General features: G+C 57.7%; 2 protein-coding genes across 3 annotated transcripts in view; one reads left to right on the plus strand and one right to left on the minus strand.

Moving 5' to 3' along the window:
- Window positions 1-9,790, minus strand: part of BROX (BRO1 domain and CAAX motif containing) — a 69,360-nt gene extending 59,570 nt beyond the window's left edge. The window contains exon 1 of the mRNA XM_063919036.1: window positions 9,606-9,790. The gene's annotated coding sequence lies outside the window, so the exon portion shown is untranslated. The remainder of the gene's footprint in view (window positions 1-9,605) is intronic.
- A 257-nt stretch (window positions 9,791-10,047) lies between these two features.
- The window catches only part of AIDA (axin interactor, dorsalization associated), a 77,062-nt gene continuing 66,417 nt past the window's right edge, over window positions 10,048-20,692 (plus strand). The window contains exon 1 of one of the 2 annotated variants that reach the window (XM_063919037.1): window positions 10,048-10,404. In XM_063919037.1, the coding sequence (XP_063775107.1) occupies window positions 10,295-10,404 (110 nt within the window). In that variant the 5' untranslated portion in view covers window positions 10,048-10,294. The remainder of the gene's footprint in view (window positions 10,405-20,692) is intronic. The other variant, XM_063919038.1, reaches the window with a different exon arrangement.

Below are 20,692 nucleotides of genomic sequence, written 5' to 3' on the forward strand. Positions count from 1 at the left end.
CATGCTGGTACTTGTAGTGTATGTGTGACAGGGGCACGCTGGTACTTGTAGTGTATGTGTGACAGGGGCATGCTGGTACTTGTAGTGTATGTGTGACAGGGGCACACTGTAGTGTATGTGTGACAGGGGCACGCTGGCACTTGTAGTGTATGTGTGACAGAGGCATGCTGGTACTTGTAGTGTATGTGTGACAGGGGCACGCTGGTACTTGTAGTGTATGTGTGACAGGGGCACGCTGGTACTTGTAGTGTATGTGTGACAGGGGCACACTGTAGTGTATGTGTGACAGGGGCACGCTGGCACCTGTAGTGTATGTCTGACAGGGGCATGCTGGTACTTGTAGTGTATGTGTGACAGGGGCACGCTGGTACTTGTAGTGTGTGTGACAGGGGCACGCTGGCACTTGTAGTGTATGTGTGACAGGGGCACGCTGGCCTTGTAGTGTATGTGTGACAGGGGCACGCTGGTACTTATAGTGTATGTGTGACAGGGGCACGCTGTAGTGTGTGTGTGACAGGGGCACGCTGGTACTTGTAGTGTATGTGTGACAGAGGCACGCTGTAGTGTATGTGTGACAGGGGCACGCTGGCACTTGTAGTGTATGTGTGACAGGGGCACGCTGGTACTTGTAGTGTATGTGTGACAGGGGCATGCTGGTACTTGTAGTGTATGTGTGACAGAAGCACGCTGGCACCTGTAGTGTATGTCTGACAGGGGCATGCTGGTACTTGTAGTGTATGTGTGACAGGGGCACGCTGGTACTTGTAGTGTATGTGTGACAGGGGCATGCTGGCACTTGTAGTGTGTGTGTGACAGGGGCACGCTGGTACTTGTAGTGTATGTGTGACAGGGGCACACTGTAGTGTATGTGTGACAGGGGCACGCTGGCACCTGTAGTGTATGTCTGACAGGGGCATGCTGGTACTTGAAGTGTGTGTGTGACAGGGGCACGCTGGTACTTGTAGTGTATGTGTGACAGGGGCACGCTGGTACTTGTAGTGTATGTGTGACAGGGGCACGCTGGCACCTGTAGTGTATGTCTGACAGGGGCATGCTGGTACTTGTAGTGTATGTGTGACAGGGGCACGCTGGCACTTGTAGTGTATGTGTGACAGGGGCATGCTGGTACTTGTAGTGTGTGTGTGTGACAGGGGCACGCTGGCACTTGTAGTGTATGTGTGACAGGGGCACGCTGGTACTTGTAGTGTGTGTGTGACAGGGGCACGCTGGTACTTGTAGTGTATGTGTGACAGGGGCACGCTGTAGTGTATGTGTGACAGGGGCACGCTGGTACTTGTAGTGTATGTGTGACAGGGGCACGCTGGTACTTGTAGTGTATGTGTGACAGGGGCACCCTGGCACTTGTAGTGTATGTGTGACAGGGGCACGCTGGTACTTGTAGTGTGTGTGTGACAGGGGCACGCTGGCACTTGTAGTGTATGTGTGACAGGGGCACGCTGGTACTTGTAGTGTGTGTGTGACAGGGGCACGCTGGTACTTGTAGTGTATGTGTGACGGGCACGCTGTAGTGTATGTGTGACAGGGGCACGCTGGTACTTGCAGTGTATGTGTGACAGGGGCATGCTGGTACTTGCAGTGTATGTGTGACAGAGGCACGCTGTAGTGTATGTGTGAAAGGGGCAAGCTGGTACTTGTAGTGTATGTGTGACAGGGGCATGCTGGTACTTGTAGTGTATGTGTGACAGAGGCACGCTGTAGTGTATGTGTGACAGGGGCAAGCTGGTACTTGTAGTGTATGTGTGACAGGGGCACGAAGGCACTTGTAGTGTATGTGTGACAGGGGCACGCTGGCACTTGTAGTGTATGTGTGACAGGGGCACGCTGGTACTTGTAGTGTATGTGTGACAGGGGCACGCTGGTACTTGTAGTGTATGTGTGACAGGGGCAAGCTGGTACTTGTAGTGTATGTGTGACAGGGGCATGCTGGTACTTGAAGTGTATGTGTGACAGAGGCACGCTGTAGTGTATGTGGGCCAGGGGCAAGCTGGTACTTGTAGTGTATGTGTGACAGGGGCACGCTGGCACTTGTAGTGTATGTGTGACAGGGGCACGCTGGCACTTGTAGTGTATGTGTGACAGGGGCACGCTGGTACTTGTAGTGTGTGTGTGACAGGGGCATGCTGGCACTTGTAGTGTATGTGTGACAGGGGCACGCTGGCACTTGTAGTGTATGTGTGACAGGGGCAAGCTGGTACTTGTAGTGTATGTGTGACAGGGGCACCTGTAGTGTATGTGTGACAGGGGCACGCTGGCACTTGTAGTGTATGTGTGACAGGGGCACGCTGGCACTTGTAGTGTATGTGTGACAGGGGCACGCTGGCACTTGTAGTGTATGTGTGACAGGGGCACGCTGGCACTTGTAGTGTATGTGTGACAGGGGCACGCTGGCACTTGTAGTGTATGTGTGACAGGGGCACGCTGGCACTTGTAGTGTATGTGTGACAGGGGCACGCTGGTACTTGTAGTGTGTGTGTGACAGGGGCATGCTGGCACTTGTAGTGTATGTGTGACAGGGGCACGCTGGCACTTGTAGTGTATGTGTGACAGGGGCAAGCTGGTACTTGTAGTGTATGTGTGACAGGGGCACCTGTAGTGTATGTGTGACAGGGGCACGCTGGCACTTGTAGTGTATGTGTGACAGGGGCACGCTGGCACTTGTAGTGTATGTGTGACAGGGGCACGCTGGCACTTGTAGTGTATGTGTGACAGGGGCACGCTGGCACTTGTAGTGTATGTGTGACAGGGGCAAGCTGGTACTTGTAGTGTATGTGTGACAGGGGCACGCTGGTACTTGTAGTGTGTGTGTGACAGGGGCACGCTGGCACTTGTAGTGTATGTGTGACAGGGGCACGCTGGCACTTGTAGTGTATGTGTGACAGGGGCACGCTGGCACTTGTAGTGTATGTGTGACAGGGGCACGCTGGCACTTGTAGTGTATGTGTGACAGGGGCATGCTGGTACTTGTAGTGTATGTGTGACAGGGGCATGCTGGTACTTGTAGTGTATGTGTGACAGGGGCATGCTGGTACTTGTAGTGTATGTCTGAAAGAGGCATGCTGTAGTGTATGTGTGACAGGGGCATGCTGGTACTTGTAGTATATGTGTGACAGAGTCATGCTGTAGTGTATGTGTGACAGGGGCACGCTGGCACTTGTAGTGTATGTGTGACAGGGGCATGCTGGTACTTGTAGTGTATGTGTGACAGAGGCATGCTGTAGTGTATGTGTGACAGGGGCATGCTGGTACTTGTAGTGTATGTTGACAGAGGCACGCTGTAGTGTATGTGTGACAGGGGCACGCTGTAGTGTATGTGTGACAGGGGCACGCTGTAGTGTATGTGTGACAGAGGCATGCTGTAGTGTATGTGTGACAGGGGCACGCTGTAGTGTATGTGTGACAGGGGCATGCTGGTACTTGTAGTGTATGTGTGACAGAGGCATGCTGTAATGTATGTGTGACAGGGGCACGCTGTAATGTATGTGTGACAGGGGCACGCTGTAGTGTATGTGTGACAGGGGCATGCTGGTACTTGTAGTGTATGTGTGACAGAGGCACGCTGTAGTGTATGTGTGACAGGGGCATGCTGGTACTTGTAGTGTATGTGTGACAGGGGCATGCTGGTACTTGTAGTGTATGTGTGACAGGGGCACGCTGTAGTGTATGTGTGACAGGGGCACGCTGGCACTTGTAGTGTATGTGTGACAGAGGCATGCTGGTACTTGTAGTGTGTGTGTGTGACAGGGGCACGCTGGTACTTGTAGTGTATGTGTGACAGGGGCACGCTGTAGTGTGTGTGTGACAGGGGCACGCTGGTACTTGTAGTGTATGTGTGACAGAGGTACACTGTAGTGTATGTGTGACAGGGGCACGCTGGCACTTGTAGTGTATGTGTGACAGGGGGACGCTGGTACTTGTAGTGTATGTGTGACAGGGGCATGCTGGTACTTGTAGTGTATGTGTGACAGGGGCACGCTGGTACTTGTAGTGTATGTGTGACAGAGGCACGCTGTAGTGTATGTGTGACAGGGGCACGCTGGCACTTGTAGTGTATGTGTGACAGGGGCATGCTGGTACTTGTAGTGTATGTGTGACAGGGGCACGCTGGCACTTGTAGTGTATGTGTGACAGGGGGACGCTGGTACTTGTAGTGTATGTGTGACAGGGGCATGCTGGTACTTGTAGTGTATGTGTGACAGGGGCACGCTGGTACTTGTAGTGTATGTGTGACAGGGGCACGCTGGCACTTGTAGTGTATGTGTGACAGGGGCACGCTGGCACTTGTAGTGTATGTGTGACAGGGGCACGCTGGCACTTGTAGTGTATGTGTGACAGGGGCACGCTGGCACTTGTAGTGTATGTGTGACAGGGGCACGCTGGCACTTGTAGTGTGTGTGTGACAGGGGCATGCTGGCACTTGTAGTGTATGTGTGACAGGGGCACGCTGGCACTTGTAGTGTATGTGTGACAGGGGCAAGCTGGTACTTGTAGTGTATGTGTGACAGGGGCACCTGTAGTGTATGTGTGACAGGGGCACGCTGGCACTTGTAGTGTATGTGTGACAGGGGCACGCTGGCACTTGTAGTGTATGTGTGACAGGGGCACGCTGGCACTTGTAGTGTATGTGTGACAGGGGCACGCTGGCACTTGTAGTGTATGTGTGACAGGGGCAAGCTGGTACTTGTAGTGTATGTGTGACAGGGGCACGCTGGTACTTGTAGTGTGTGTGTGACAGGGGCACGCTGGCACTTGTAGTGTATGTGTGACAGGGGCACGCTGGTACTTGTAGTGTATGTGTGACAGGGGCATGCTGGTACTTGTAGTGTATGTGTGACAGGGGCATGCTGGTACTTGTAGTGTATGTGTGACAGGGGCATGCTGGTACTTGTAGTGTATGTCTGAAAGAGGCATGCTGTAGTGTATGTGTGACAGGGGCATGCTGGTACTTGTAGTATATGTGTGACAGAGTCATGCTGTAGTGTATGTGTGACAGGGGCACGCTGGCACTTGTAGTGTATGTGTGACAGGGGCATGCTGGTACTTGTAGTGTATGTGTGACAGAGGCATGCTGTAGTGTATGTGTGACAGGGGCATGCTGGTACTTGTAGTGTATGTTGACAGAGGCACGCTGTAGTGTATGTGTGACAGGGGCACGCTGTAGTGTATGTGTGACAGGGGCACGCTGTAGTGTATGTGTGACAGAGGCATGCTGTAGTGTATGTGTGACAGGGGCACGCTGTAGTGTATGTGTGACAGGGGCATGCTGGTACTTGTAGTGTATGTGTGACAGAGGCATGCTGTAATGTATGTGTGACAGGGGCACGCTGTAATGTATGTGTGACAGGGGCACGCTGTAGTGTATGTGTGACAGGGGCATGCTGGTACTTGTAGTGTATGTGTGACAGAGGCACGCTGTAGTGTATGTGTGACAGGGGCATGCTGGTACTTGTAGTGTATGTGTGACAGGGGCATGCTGGTACTTGTAGTGTATGTGTGACAGGGGCACGCTGTAGTGTATGTGTGACAGGGGCACGCTGGCACTTGTAGTGTATGTGTGACAGAGGCATGCTGGTACTTGTAGTGTGTGTGTGTGACAGGGGCACGCTGGTACTTGTAGTGTATGTGTGACAGGGGCACGCTGTAGTGTGTGTGTGACAGGGGCACGCTGGTACTTGTAGTGTATGTGTGACAGAGGTACACTGTAGTGTATGTGTGACAGGGGCACGCTGGCACTTGTAGTGTATGTGTGACAGGGGGACGCTGGTACTTGTAGTGTATGTGTGACAGGGGCATGCTGGTACTTGTAGTGTATGTGTGACAGGGGCACGCTGGTACTTGTAGTGTATGTGTGACAGAGGCACGCTGTAGTGTATGTGTGACAGGGGCACGCTGGCACTTGTAGTGTATGTGTGACAGGGGCATGCTGGTACTTGTAGTGTATGTGTGACAGGGGCACGCTGGCACTTGTAGTGTATGTGTGACAGGGGGACGCTGGTACTTGTAGTGTATGTGTGACAGGGGCATGCTGGTACTTGTAGTGTATGTGTGACAGGGGCACGCTGGTACTTGTAGTGTATGTGTGACAGGGGCACGCTGGTACTTGTAGTGTATGTGTGACAGGGGCACACTGTAGTGTATGTGTGACAGGGGCACGCTGGCACCTGTAGTGTATGTCTGACAGGGGCATGCTGGTACTTGTAGTGTATGTGTGACAGGGGCACGCTGGTACTTGTAGTGTGTGTGACAGGGGCACGCTGGCACTTGTAGTGTATGTGTGACAGGGGCACGCTGGCCTTGTAGTGTATGTGTGACAGGGGCACGCTGGTACTTATAGTGTATGTGTGACAGGGGCACGCTGTAGTGTGTGTGTGACAGGGGCACGCTGGTACTTGTAGTGTATGTGTGACAGAGGCACGCTGTAGTGTATGTGTGACAGGGGCACGCTGGCACTTGTAGTGTATGTGTGACAGGGGCACGCTGGTACTTGTAGTGTATGTGTGACAGGGGCATGCTGGTACTTGTAGTGTATGTGTGACAGAAGCACGCTGGCACCTGTAGTGTATGTCTGACAGGGGCATGCTGGTACTTGTAGTGTATGTGTGACAGGGGCACGCTGGTACTTGTAGTGTATGTGTGACAGGGGCATGCTGGCACTTGTAGTGTGTGTGTGACAGGGGCACGCTGGTACTTGTAGTGTATGTGTGACAGGGGCACACTGTAGTGTATGTGTGACAGGGGCACGCTGGCACCTGTAGTGTATGTCTGACAGGGGCATGCTGGTACTTGTAGTGTGTGTGTGACAGGGGCACGCTGGTACTTGTAGTGTATGTGTGACAGGGGCACGCTGGCACCTGTAGTGTATGTCTGACAGGGGCATGCTGGTACTTGTAGTGTATGTGTGACAGGGGCACGCTGGCACTTGTAGTGTATGTGTGACAGGGGCATGCTGGTACTTGTAGTGTGTGTGTGTGACAGGGGCACGCTGGCACTTGTAGTGTATGTGTGACAGGGGCACGCTGGTACTTGTAGTGTGTGTGTGACAGGGGCACGCTGGTACTTGTAGTGTATGTGTGACAGGGGCACGCTGTAGTGTATGTGTGACAGGGGCACGCTGGTACTTGTAGTGTATGTGTGACAGGGGCACGCTGGTACTTGTAGTGTATGTGTGACAGGGGCACCCTGGCACTTGTAGTGTATGTGTGACAGGGGCACGCTGGTACTTGTAGTGTGTGTGTGACAGGGGCACGCTGGCACTTGTAGTGTATGTGTGACAGGGGCACGCTGGTACTTGTAGTGTGTGTGTGACAGGGGCACGCTGGTACTTGTAGTGTATGTGTGACGGGCACGCTGTAGTGTATGTGTGACAGGGGCACGCTGGTACTTGTAGTGTATGTGTGACAGGGGCATGCTGGTACTTGCAGTGTATGTGTGACAGAGGCACGCTGTAGTGTATGTGTGAAAGGGGCAAGCTGGTACTTGTAGTGTATGTGTGACAGGGGCATGCTGGTACTTGTAGTGTATGTGTGACAGAGGCACGCTGTAGTGTATGTGTGACAGGGGCAAGCTGGTACTTGTAGTGTATGTGTGACAGGGGCACGCTGGCACTTGTAGTGTATGTGTGACAGGGGCACGCTGGCACTTGTAGTGTATGTGTGACAGGGGCACGCTGGTACTTGTAGTGTATGTGTGACAGGGGCACGCTGGTACTTGTAGTGTATGTGTGACAGGGGCAAGCTGGTACTTGTAGTGTATGTGTGACAGGGGCATGCTGGTACTTGAAGTGTATGTGTGACAGAGGCACGCTGTAGTGTATGTGGGCCAGGGGCAAGCTGGTACTTGTAGTGTATGTGTGACAGGGGCACGCTGGCACTTGTAGTGTATGTGTGACAGGGGCACGCTGGCACTTGTAGTGTATGTGTGACAGGGGCACGCTGGTACTTGTAGTGTGTGTGTGACAGGGGCATGCTGGCACTTGTAGTGTATGTGTGACAGGGGCACGCTGGCACTTGTAGTGTATGTGTGACAGGGGCAAGCTGGTACTTGTAGTGTATGTGTGACAGGGGCACCTGTAGTGTATGTGTGACAGGGGCACGCTGGCACTTGTAGTGTATGTGTGACAGGGGCACGCTGGCACTTGTAGTGTATGTGTGACAGGGGCACGCTGGCACTTGTAGTGTATGTGTGACAGGGGCACGCTGGCACTTGTAGTGTATGTGTGACAGGGGCACGCTGGCACTTGTAGTGTATGTGTGACAGGGGCACGCTGGTACTTGTAGTGTGTGTGTGACAGGGGCATGCTGGCACTTGTAGTGTATGTGTGACAGGGGCACGCTGGCACTTGTAGTGTATGTGTGACAGGGGCAAGCTGGTACTTGTAGTGTATGTGTGACAGGGGCACCTGTAGTGTATGTGTGACAGGGGCACGCTGGCACTTGTAGTGTATGTGTGACAGGGGCACGCTGGCACTTGTAGTGTATGTGTGACAGGGGCACGCTGGCACTTGTAGTGTATGTGTGACAGGGGCACGCTGGCACTTGTAGTGTATGTGTGACAGGGGCAAGCTGGTACTTGTAGTGTATGTGTGACAGGGGCACGCTGGTACTTGTAGTGTGTGTGTGACAGGGGCACGCTGGCACTTGTAGTGTATGTGTGACAGGGGCACGCTGGCACTTGTAGTGTATGTGTGACAGGGGCAAGCTGGTACTTGTAGTGTATGTGTGACAGGGGCATGCTGGTACTTGTAGTGCATGTGTGACAGAGGCACGCTGTAGTGTATGTGTGACAGGGGCAAGCTGGTACTTGTAGTGTATGTGTGACAGGGGCATGCTGGTACTTGTAGTGTATGTGTGACAGAGGCACGCTGTAGTGTATGTGTGACAGGGGCAAGCTGGTACTTGTAGTGTATGTGTGACAGGGGCACGCTGGCACTTGTAGTGTATGTGTGACAGGGGCACGCTGGCACTTGTAGTGTATGTGTGACAGGGACACGCTGGCACTTGTAGTGTATGTGTGACAGGGGCACGCTGGCACTTGTAGTGTATGTGTGACAGGGGCACGCTCGTACTTGTAGTGTGTGTGTGACAGGGGCATGCTGGCACTTGTAGTGTATGTGTGACAGGGGCACGCTGGCACTTGTAGTGTATGTGTGACAGGGGCAAGCTGGTACTTGTAGTGTATGTGTGACAGGGGCACCTGTAGTGTATGTGTGACAGGGGCACGCTGGCACTTGTAGTGTATGTGTGACAGGGGCACGCTGGCACTTGTAGTGTATGTGTGACAGGGGCACGCTGGCACTTGTAGTGTATGTGTGACAGGGGCACGCTGGCACTTGTAGTGTATGTGTGACAGGGGCACGCTGTAGTGTATGTGTGACAGGGGCACGCTGGCTAGTGTATGTGTGACAGGGGCACGCTGTAGTGTATGTGCGACAGGGGCATGCTGGCACTTGTAGTGTATGTGTGACAGGGGCACGCTGGCACTTGTAGTGTATGTGTGACAGGGGCATGCTGGCACTTGTAGTCCCACCCTGAGCTGCTGACGCACAAGGCAGGCCATGTACCGGTATAGGGGGGTACTGGAGTACTCACCAGTGGAGGATGAGCCCTCTGCACACCCTGGCAGCACTGTGGCCCCCAGGAGCCCGGAGTACGCTGAGCTGTAAGAACACACAGGCTCTTCTCTTCCTGGTTGTGACACATGAAGGAGTCTCCGCCCCGCAGGCAGCTCCCAGTCACTGGGTGCAGGAAGCACATGACGAGGGTCAGTCAGACAGCAGCGCATGCGCATGCGCCCAGCTGGTTACACTAACATGGGGGCGGTCCTACTGGCCTGTCACTCATCCCCACAAGCATACGCCCCTCCCGGAGTAGATGACGTCATGTCTCAGGCTGACATACACTACGCAACCGCACCACACCCACATCATGCAGCTGTGGATGCCATGGAAACGGCGCAGCGTGCCGGATGTTAAGCAGAGGGTGGGCGTAGCGTCGCCTGTCAGCCAATGAGGAGAGGTGGCCGTGCAAGAGGGGGCGTGGCTGAGGCAGATGGGGCGGGAGCAGGCGCGGTAACGAGTCGTGGGACGCGGCGGCGAAGGCAGGAAGGGCCGGGCAGCCGGGGAAGGGCAGGGTCTGGCGGGGGGGCTTCCTGTCCCTCCATGTGATGGGCTTGGTCGCGGAGGAGGAGCAGCAGCAACTGGCTGCGGCGGGACCGGGGGCTCTGTCACCCCGGGGGATGCGCACCTGAGCGGCGGCGAGTTGGCACTCGGGGCCCAGACATGAGCGACCTGGCAGCGAAGACCCTGCACAAGTGGAACGCAAGCTTCAGGAAGGGCGCGGACTTCGACTCGTGGGGGCAACTGGTGGAGGCGATCGATGAGTATCAGATGTGAGTGTGGTGGCCGGGGGGGGAAGGGAGGGGTACACAGCCCTCATCTACACAGCCCTCATCTACACAGCCCTCATCTACACAGCCACCTCCCCCTCTACTCATGTACACAGCCACCTCCCCCTCTACTCATGTACACAGCCACCTCCCCCTCTACTCATGTACACAGCCACCTCCCCCTCTACTCATGTACACAGCCACCTCCCCCTCTACTCATGTACACAGCCACCTCCCCCTCTACTCATGTACACAGCCACCTCCCCCTCTACTCATGTACACAGCCACCTCCCCCTCTACTCATGTACACAGCCACCTCCCCCTCTACTCATGTACACAGCCACCTCCCCCTCTACTCATGTACACAGCCACCTCCCCCTCTACTCATGTACACAGCCACCTCCCCCTCTACTCATGTACACAGCCACCTCCCCCTCTACTCATGTACACAGCCACCTCCCCCTCTACTCATGTACACAGCCACCTCCCCCTCTACTCATGTACACAGCCACCTCCCCCTCTACTCATGTACACAGCCACCTCCCCCTCTACTCATGTACACAGCCACCTCCCCCTCTACTCATGTACACAGCCACCTCCCCCTCTACTCATGTACACAGCCACCTCCCCCTCTACTCATGTACACAGCCACCTCCCCCTCTACTCATGTACACAGCAACCCCCCCCCCCCCCCAACTCATCTATACAGCAACCTGCCCTCCCATCTACACAGCCACCTCCCCCCCTACTCATCTACACAGCAACCTGCCCTCCCCTCACTCATCTACACAGGAACCTGACCCTCCACTCATCTACACAGCAACCTGCCCCCCCCCCCTACTCATCTACACAGCAACTTCCTCCCCCTCCCCTCCCCCCCTACTCATCTACACAGCAACCCCCCCCCTACTCATCTATACACCAACCTGCCCCCCCCCTACTCATCTACACAGCAACCTCCCCCCCCTACTCATCTACACAGCAACCTCCCCCCCTACTCATCTATACAGCAACCTGCCCCCCCCCATCTACACAGCAACCTCCCCCCCCCCCACTCATCTACACAGCAACCTGCCCTCCCCTCACTCATCTACACAGGAACCTGACCCTCCACTCATCTACACAGCAACCTGCCCCCCCCCCCTACTCATCTACACAGCAACTTCCTCCCCCTCCCCCTACTCATCTATACACCAACCTGCCACCCCCCTACTCATCTACACAGCAACCTCCCCCCCTACTCATCTATACAGCAACCTGCCCCCCCATCTACACAGCAACCTCCCCCCCCCTACTCATCTACACAGCAACTCCCCCCCCCCCCCCTACTCCTCTACACAGCAACCTGCCCTCCCCTCACTCACTCACAGGAACCTGACCCCCCACCCATCTACACAGCAACCTCCCCCCCTACTCATCTACACAGCAACCTGCCCCCCCCCCATCTACACAGCAACCTCCCCCCCTACTCATCTACGCAGCAACCTGCCCCCCATCTACACAGCAACCTCCCCCCCACTCATCTACGCAGCAACCTGTCCCCCCCCCATCTACACAGCAACCTCCCCCCCTACTCATCTATACAGCAACCTGCCCCCCCATCTACACAGCAACCTCCCCCCCCCCTACTCATCTACACAGCAACTCCCCCCCCCCCCCCCCCCACTCCTCTACACAGCAACCTGCCCTCCCCTCACTCACTCACAGGAACCTGACCCCCCCACCCATCTACACAGCAACCTCCCCCCCTACTCATCTACACAGCAACCTGCCCCCCCCCATCTACACAGCAACCTCCCCCCCTACTCATCTACGCAGCAACCTGCCCCCCATCTACACAGCAACCTCCCCCCCACTCATCTACGCAGCAACCTGTCCCCCCCCCATCTACACAGCAACCTCCCCCCCTACTCATCTACGCAGCAACCTGTCCCCCCCCCCCATCTACACAGCAACCTCCCCCCTACTCTTCTACACAGCAACCTGCCCTCCCCTCGCTCATCTACACAGGAACCTGACCCCTACTCATCTACACAGAACCCCTACTCATCTACACAGCAACTCCCCCCCATCTCATCTACACAGCAACCTGCCCTCCCCTCACTCACAGGAACCTGACACCCCACTCATCTACACAGCAACCTGCTCACTCATCTACACGGCAACCTGCCCCCCCTCACTCATCTACACGGCAACCTGCCCCCCCTCACTCATCTACACAGCAACCTGCCCCCCCACTCATCTACACAGCAACCTGCCCCCCCACAGCATCATCTACACAGCAACCTGCCCCCCCTCACTCATCTACACAGGAACCTGACCCTCCACTCAACTACACAGCAACCTGCCCCCCCTACTCATCTACACAGCAACTTCCTCCCCCTCCCCCCCTACTCATCTACACAGCAACCCCCCCCTACTCATCTATACACAAACCTGCCCCCCCCCTACTCATCTACACAGCAACCTCCCCCCCTACTCATCTACACAGCAATCTCCCCCCCTACTCATCTATACAGCAACCTGCCCCTCCATCTACACAGCAACCCCCCCCCCCCCTACTCATCTACACAGCAACCTGCCCTCCCCTCACTCATCTACACAGGAACCTGACCCTCCACTCATCTACACAGCAACCTGCCCCCCCCTACTCATCTACACAGCAACTTCCTCCCCCTCCCCTCCCCATCTACACAGCAACCCCCCCCTACTCATCTATACACCAACCTGCCCCCCCTACTCATCTACACAGCAAACCCCCCCCCCCCTACTCATCTATACAGCAACCTGCCCCCCCATCTACACAGCAACCTCCCCCCCCCTACTCATCTACACAGCAACCTGCCCTCCCCTCACTCATCTACACAGGAACCTGACCCTCCACTCCTCTACACAGCAACCTCCCCCCCTACTCATCTACACAGCAACTCCCTCCCCCCCCCTTCTCATCTACACAGCAACCTGCCCTCCCCTCACTCACACGAACCTGACCCCCCACCCATCTACACAGCAACCCCCCCTACTCATCTACACAGCAACCTGCCCCCCCATCTACACAGCAACCTCCCCCCCTACTCATCTACGCAGCAACCTGCCCCCCATCTACACAGCAACCTCCCCCCCTACTCATCTACGCAGCAACCTGTTCCCCCCCCCCCCATCTACACAGCAACCTGCCCTCCCCTCGCTCATCTACACAGGAATCTGACCCCCTACTCATCTACACAGAACCCCCCCCTACTCATCTACACAGCAACTCCCCCCCCCCCCCCCCCCCCATCTCATCTACACAGCAACCTGCCCTCCCCTCACTCACAGGAACCTGACACCCCACTCATCTACACAGCAACCTGCCCCCCCTCACTCATCTACACAGCAACCTGCCCCCCCCCACTCATCTACACAGCAACCTGCCCCCCCACAGCATCATCTACACAGCAACCTGCCCCCCCTCACTCATCTACACAGGAACCTGACCCTCCACTCATCTACACAGCAACCCCCCCCTACTCATCTACACAGCAACTTTCCCCCCCCCCCTACTCATCTACACAGCAACCTGCCCTCCCCTCACTCACAGCAACCTGCTCCCCCCCTCACTCATCTACACTGCAACCTGCCCCCCCACAGCATCATCTACACTGCAACCTGCCCCCCCACAGCATCATCTACACGGCAACCTGCCCTCCCCTCGCTCGTCTACACAGGAACCTGACCCCCTACTCATCTACACAGAACCCCCCCCCCCTACTCATCTACACAGCAACTCCCCCCCCCCCCCCCCATCTCATCTACACAGCAACCTGCCCTCCCCTCACTCACAGGAACCTGACACCCCACTCATCTACACAGCAACCTGCCCCCCCCCCACTCATCTGCACAGCAACCTGCCCCCCCACAGCATCATCTACACAGCAACCTGCCCCCCCTCACTCATCTACACAGGAACCTGACCCTCCACTCATCTACACAGCAACCCCCCCACTCATCTACACAGCAACTTCCCCCCCCCCCTACTCATCTACACAGCAACCTGCCCTCCCCTCACTCACAGCAACCTGCTCCCCCCCTCACTCATCTACACTGCAACCTGCCCCCCCACAGCATCATCTACACTGCAACCTGCCCCCCCACAGCATCATCTACACGGCAACCTGCCCCCCCTCACTCATCTACACGGCAACCTGCCCCCCCCACAGCATCATCTACACGGCAACCTGCCCCCCCTCACTCATCTACACGGCAACCTGCCCCCCCACAGCATCATCTACACGGCAACCTGCCCCCCCACAGCATCATCTACATGGCAACCTGCCCCCCCCCCCAGCATCATCTACACGGCAACCTGCCCCCCCCCCCCCAGCATCAGCTACACGGCAACCTGCCCCCCCCCCCCCCCCCCCCAGCATCATCTACACGGCAACCTGCCCCCCCCCCCCCAGCATCATCTACACGGCAACCTGCCCCCCCCCCCCCCAGCATCATCTACACGGCAACCTGCCCCCCCCAGCATCATCTACACGGCAACCTGCCCCCCCAGCATCATCTACACGGCAACCTGCCCCCCCCCCACATCATCATCTACACGGCAACCTGCCCCCCCCCCCCCCACAGCATCATCTACACGGCAACCTGCTCCCCCATCTACACAGCAACCTCCCCCCCCTACTCATCTACACAGCAACCTGCTCCCCCCCTCACTCATCTACACGGCAATCTGCCCACCCACAGCATCATCTATACAGCAACCTGCCATCCCTCACTCATCTACACAGCAACCTGCCCCCCCTCACTCATCTACACGGCAACCTGCCCCCCCCCCCCCCCCCCCCTCACTCATCTATACGGCAACCTGCTCCCCCCTCACTCATCTACACTGCAATCTGTCCCCCCCCCCCCCAGCATCATCTACACAGCAACCTGCCCCCCCCCACTCATCTACACAGCAACCTGCCCCCCCCACTCATCTACACAGCAACCTGCCCCCCCTCACTCATCTACACAGGAACCTGACCCCCCCACTCATCTACACAGCAACCTCCAGTATTACCCAGTGTTATCTACACAGCAACCTGCTCCCCCCCCCCTCGCTCATTTACACAGCAACCTGCCCCCCCTCTACACAGCAACCTGCCCCCCCTCTACACAGCAACCTCCAGTATTACCCAGTGTTATCTACACAGCAACCTGCTCCCCCCCCCCCCTCGCTCATTTACACAGCAACCTGCCCCCCCTCTACACAGCAACCTGCCCCCCCTCTACACAGCAACCTGCCTCCCCCCTCTACACAGCAACCTGCCCCCCCCCCCTCTACACAGCAACCTGCCCCCCCCTCTACACAGCAACCTGCCCCCCCCCTCTACACAGCAACCTGCCCCCCCCCTCTACACAGCAACCTGCCCCCCCCTCTACACAGCAACCTGCCCCCCTCTACACAGCAACCTGCCCCCCCCTCTACACAGCAACCTGCCCCCCCTCTACACAGCAACCTGCCCCCCCCTCTACACATCAACCTGCCCCCCCCCTCTACACATCAACCTGCCCCCCCTCTACACAGCAACCTGCCCCCCCTCTACACAGCAACCTGCCCCTCCCACTACACAGCAACCTGCCCCTCCCACTACACAGCAACCTGCCCCTCCCACTACACAGCAACCTGCCCTCCCCTCACTCATGTACACAGCAACCTGCCCCCCCCTCACTCATGTACACAGCAACCTGCCCCCCCCTCACTCATGTACACAGCAACCTGCCCCCCCCTCACTCATGTACACAGCAACCTGCCCCCCCTCACTCATGTACACAGCAACCTGCCCCCCTCACTCATGTACACAGCACCTGCCCCCCTCACTCATGTACACAGCAACCTGCCCCCCCTCACTCATGTACACAGCAACCTGCCCCCCCTCAGTCATGTACACAGCAACCTGCCCCCCCTCAGTCATGTACACAGCAACCTGCCCCCCCCTCACTCATGTACACAGCAACCTGCCCCCCCCCTCACTCATGTACACAGCAACCTGCCCCCCCCTCACTCATCTACACAGCAGCCTGCCCCCCCATCTACACAGCAATCTCCCCCCCTACTCATCTATACAGCAACCTGCCCCTCCATCTACACAGCAACCCCCCCCCCCCCCCCTACTCATCTACACAGCAACCTGCCCTCCCCTCACTCATCTACACAGGAACCTGACCCTCCACTCATCTACACAGCAACCTGCCCCCCCCTACTCATCTACACAGCAACTTCCTCCCCCTCCCCTCCCCATCTACACAGCAACCCCCCCCCTACTCATCTATACACCAACCTGCCCCCCCTACTCATCTACACAGCAACCCCCCCCCCCCCTACTCATCTATACAGCAACCTGCCCCCCCATCTACACAGCAACCTCCCCCCCCCTACTCATCTACACAGCAACCTGCCCTCCCCTCACTCATCTACACAGGAACCTGACCCTCCACTCCTCTACACAGCAACCTCCCCCCCTACTCATCTACACAGCAACTCCCTCCCCCCCCCTTCTCATCTACACAGCAACCTGCCCTCCCCTCACTCACACGAACCTGACCCCCCACCCATCTACACAGCAACCCCCCCTACTCATCTACACAGCAACCTGCCCCCCCATCTACACAGCAACCTCCCCCCCTACTCATCTACGCAGCAACCTGCCCCCCATCTACACAGCAACCTCCCCCCCTACTCATCTACGCAGCAACCTGTTCCCCCCCCCCCCCCATCTACACAGCAACCTGCCCTCCCCTCGCTCATCTACACAGGAACCTGACCCCCTACTCATCTACACAGAACCCCCCCCCCTACTCATCTACACAGCAACTCCCCCCCCCCCCCCCCCCCATCTCATCTACACAGCAACCTGCCCTCCCCTCACTCACAGGAACCTGACACCCCACTCATCTACACAGCAACCTGCCCCCCCTCACTCATCTACACAGCAACCTGCCCCCCCACTCATCTACACAGCAACCTGCCCCCCCACAGCATCATCTACACAGCAACCTGCCCCCCCTCACTCATCTACACAGGAACCTGACCCTCCACTCATCTACACAGCAACCCCCCCCTACTCATCTACACAGCAACTTTCCCCCCCCCCCTACTCATCTACACAGCAACCTGCCCTCCCCTCACTCACAGCAACCTGCTCCCCCCCTCACTCATCTACACTGCAACCTGCCCCCCCACAGCATCATCTACACTGCAACCTGCCCCCCCACAGCATCATCTACACGGCAACCTGCCCCTCCCCTCGCTCGTCTACACAGGAACCTGACCCCCTACTCATCTACACAGAACCCCCCCCCCCTACTCATCTACACAGCAACTCCCCCCCCCCCCCCCCCCATCTCATCTACACAGCAACCTGCCCTCCCCTCACTCACAGGAACCTGACACCCCACTCATCTACACAGCAACCTGCCCCCCCCCACTCATCTGCACAGCAACCTGCCCCCCCACAGCATCATCTACACAGCAACCTGCCCCCCCTCACTCATCTACACAGGAACCTGACCCTCCACTCATCTACACAGCAACCCCCCCCACTCATCTACACAGCAACTTCCCCCCCCCCCCCTACTCATCTACACAGCAACCTGCCCTCCCCTCACTCACAGCAACCTGCTCCCCCCCTCACTCATCTACACTGCAACCTGCCCCCCCACAGCATCATCTACACTGCAACCTGCCCCCCCACAGCATCATCTACACGGCAACCTGCCCCCCCTCACTCATCTACACGGCAACCTGCCCCCCCCACAGCATCATCTACACGGCAACCTGCCCCCCCTCACTCATCTACACGGCAACCTGCCCCCCCCACAGCATCATGCTACACGGCAACCTGCCCCCCCACAGCATCATCTACATGGCAACCTGCCCCCCCCCCCCCCCAGCATCATCTACACGGCAACCTGCCCCCCCCCCCCAGCATCAGCTACACGGCAACCTGCCCCCCCCCCCCCCCCCCCCAGCATCATCTACACGGCAACCTGCCCCCCCCCCCCCCCCAGCATCATCTACACGGCAACCTGCCCCCCCAGCATCATCTACACGGCAACCTGCCCCCCCCCCCACAGCATCATCTACACGGCAACCTGCCCCCCCCCCCCCCCCCCACAGCATCATCTACACGGCAACCTGCTCCCCCATCTACACAGCAACCTCCCCCCCCTACTCATCTACACAGCAACCTGCTCCCCCCCTCACTCATCTACACGGCAATCTGCCCACCCACAGCATCATCTATACAGCAACCTGCCATCCCTCACTCATCTACACAGCAACCTGCCCCCCCTCACTCATCTACACGGCAACCTGCCCCCCCCCCCCCCCCCCTCACTCATCTATACGGCAACCTGCTCCCCCCCTCACTCATCTACACTGCAATCTGTCCCCCCCCCCAGCATCATCTACACAGCAACCTGCCCCCCCCCCCACTCATCTACACAGCAACCCTGCCCCCCCCACTCATCTACACAGCAACCTGCCCCCCCTCACTCATCTACACAGGAACCTGACCCCCCCACTCATCTACACAGCAACCTCCAGTATTACCCAGTGTTATCTACACAGCAACCTGCTCCCCCCCCCCCTCGCTCATTACACAGCAACCTGCCCCCCCTCTACACAGCAACCTGCCCCCCCCTCTACACAGCAACCTGCCTCCCCCCTCTACACAGCAACCTGCCCCCCCCCTCTACACAGCAACCTGCCCCCCCCTTCTACACAGCAACCTGCCCCCCCCTCTACACAGCAACCTGCCCCCCCCCTCTACACAGCAACCTGCCCCCCCCCTCTACACAGCAACCTGCCCCCCCTCTACACAGCAACCTGCCCCCCCTCTACACAGCAACCTGCCCCCCCCCCTCTACACAGCAACCTGCCCCCCCTCTACACAGCAACCTGCCCCCCCCTCTACACAGCAACCTGCCCCCCCCTCTACACATCAACCTGCCCCCCCTCTACACAGCAACCTGCCCCTCCCACTACACAGCAACCTGCCCCTCCCACTACACAGCAACCTGCCCCCCCTCTACACAGCAACCTGCCCTCCCCTCACTCATGTACACAGCAACCTGCCCCCCCCTCACTCATGTACACAGCAACCTGCCCCCCCCTCACTCATGTACACAGCAACCTGCCCCCCCCTCACTCATGTACACAGCAACCTGCCCCCCCCTCACTCATGTACACAGCAACCTGCCCCCCCTCACTCATGTACACAGCACCTGCCCCCCCTCACTCATGTACACAGCAACCTGCCCCCCCTCACTCATGTACACAGCAACCTGCCCCCCCCTCAGTCATGTACACAGCAACCTGCCCCCCCTCAGTCATGTACACAGCAACCTGCCCCCCCCTCACTCATGTACACAGCAACCTGCCCCCCCCCTCACTCATGTACACAGCAACCTGCCCCCCCCCTCACTCATGTACACAGCAACCTGCCCCCCCCTCACTCATCTACACAGCAGCCTGCCCCCCCATCTACACAGCAACCTGACCCCCCCACTCATCTACACAGCAACCTCCAGTATTACCCAGTGTTATCTACACAGCAACCTGCTCCCCCCCCCCCCTCGCTCATTTACACAGCAACCTGCCCCCCCTCTACACAGCAACCTGCCCCCCCCCTCTACACAGCAACCTGCCTCCCCCCTCTACACAGCAACCTGCCCCCCCTCTACACAGCAACCTGCCCCCCCCTCTACACAGCAACCTGCCCCCCCCTCTACACAGCAACCTGCCCCCCCCTCTACACAGCAACCTGCCCCCCCCTCTACACAGCAACCTGCCCCCCCCTCTACACAGCAACCTGCCCCCCCCCCCCCCTCTACACAGCAACCTGCCCCCCCCCTCTACACAGCAACCTGCCCCCCCCCTCTACACAGCAACCTGCCCCCCCTCTACACAGCAACCTGCCCACCCCCCCCTCTACACAGCAACCTGCCCACCCCCCCCTCTACACAGCAACCTGCCCCCCCTCTACACAGCAACCTGCCCCCCCCCTCTCATGTACACAGCAACCTGCCCCCCCTCACTCATGTACACAGCAACCTGCCCCCCCTCACTCATGTACACAGCAACCTGCCCCCCCTCGCTCATGTACACAGCAACCTGCCCCCCCCTCGCTCATGTACACAGCAACCTGCCCCCCCTCACTCATGTACACAGCAACCTGCCCCCCCTCACTCATGTACACAGCAACCTGCCCCCCCTCACTCATGTACACAGCAACCTGCCCCCCCTCACTCATGTACA

This window comes from Pseudophryne corroboree, chromosome 4 (genome assembly GCF_028390025.1).
Source record: "Pseudophryne corroboree isolate aPseCor3 chromosome 4, aPseCor3.hap2, whole genome shotgun sequence".
NCBI lineage: Eukaryota > Metazoa > Chordata > Amphibia > Anura > Myobatrachidae > Pseudophryne > Pseudophryne corroboree.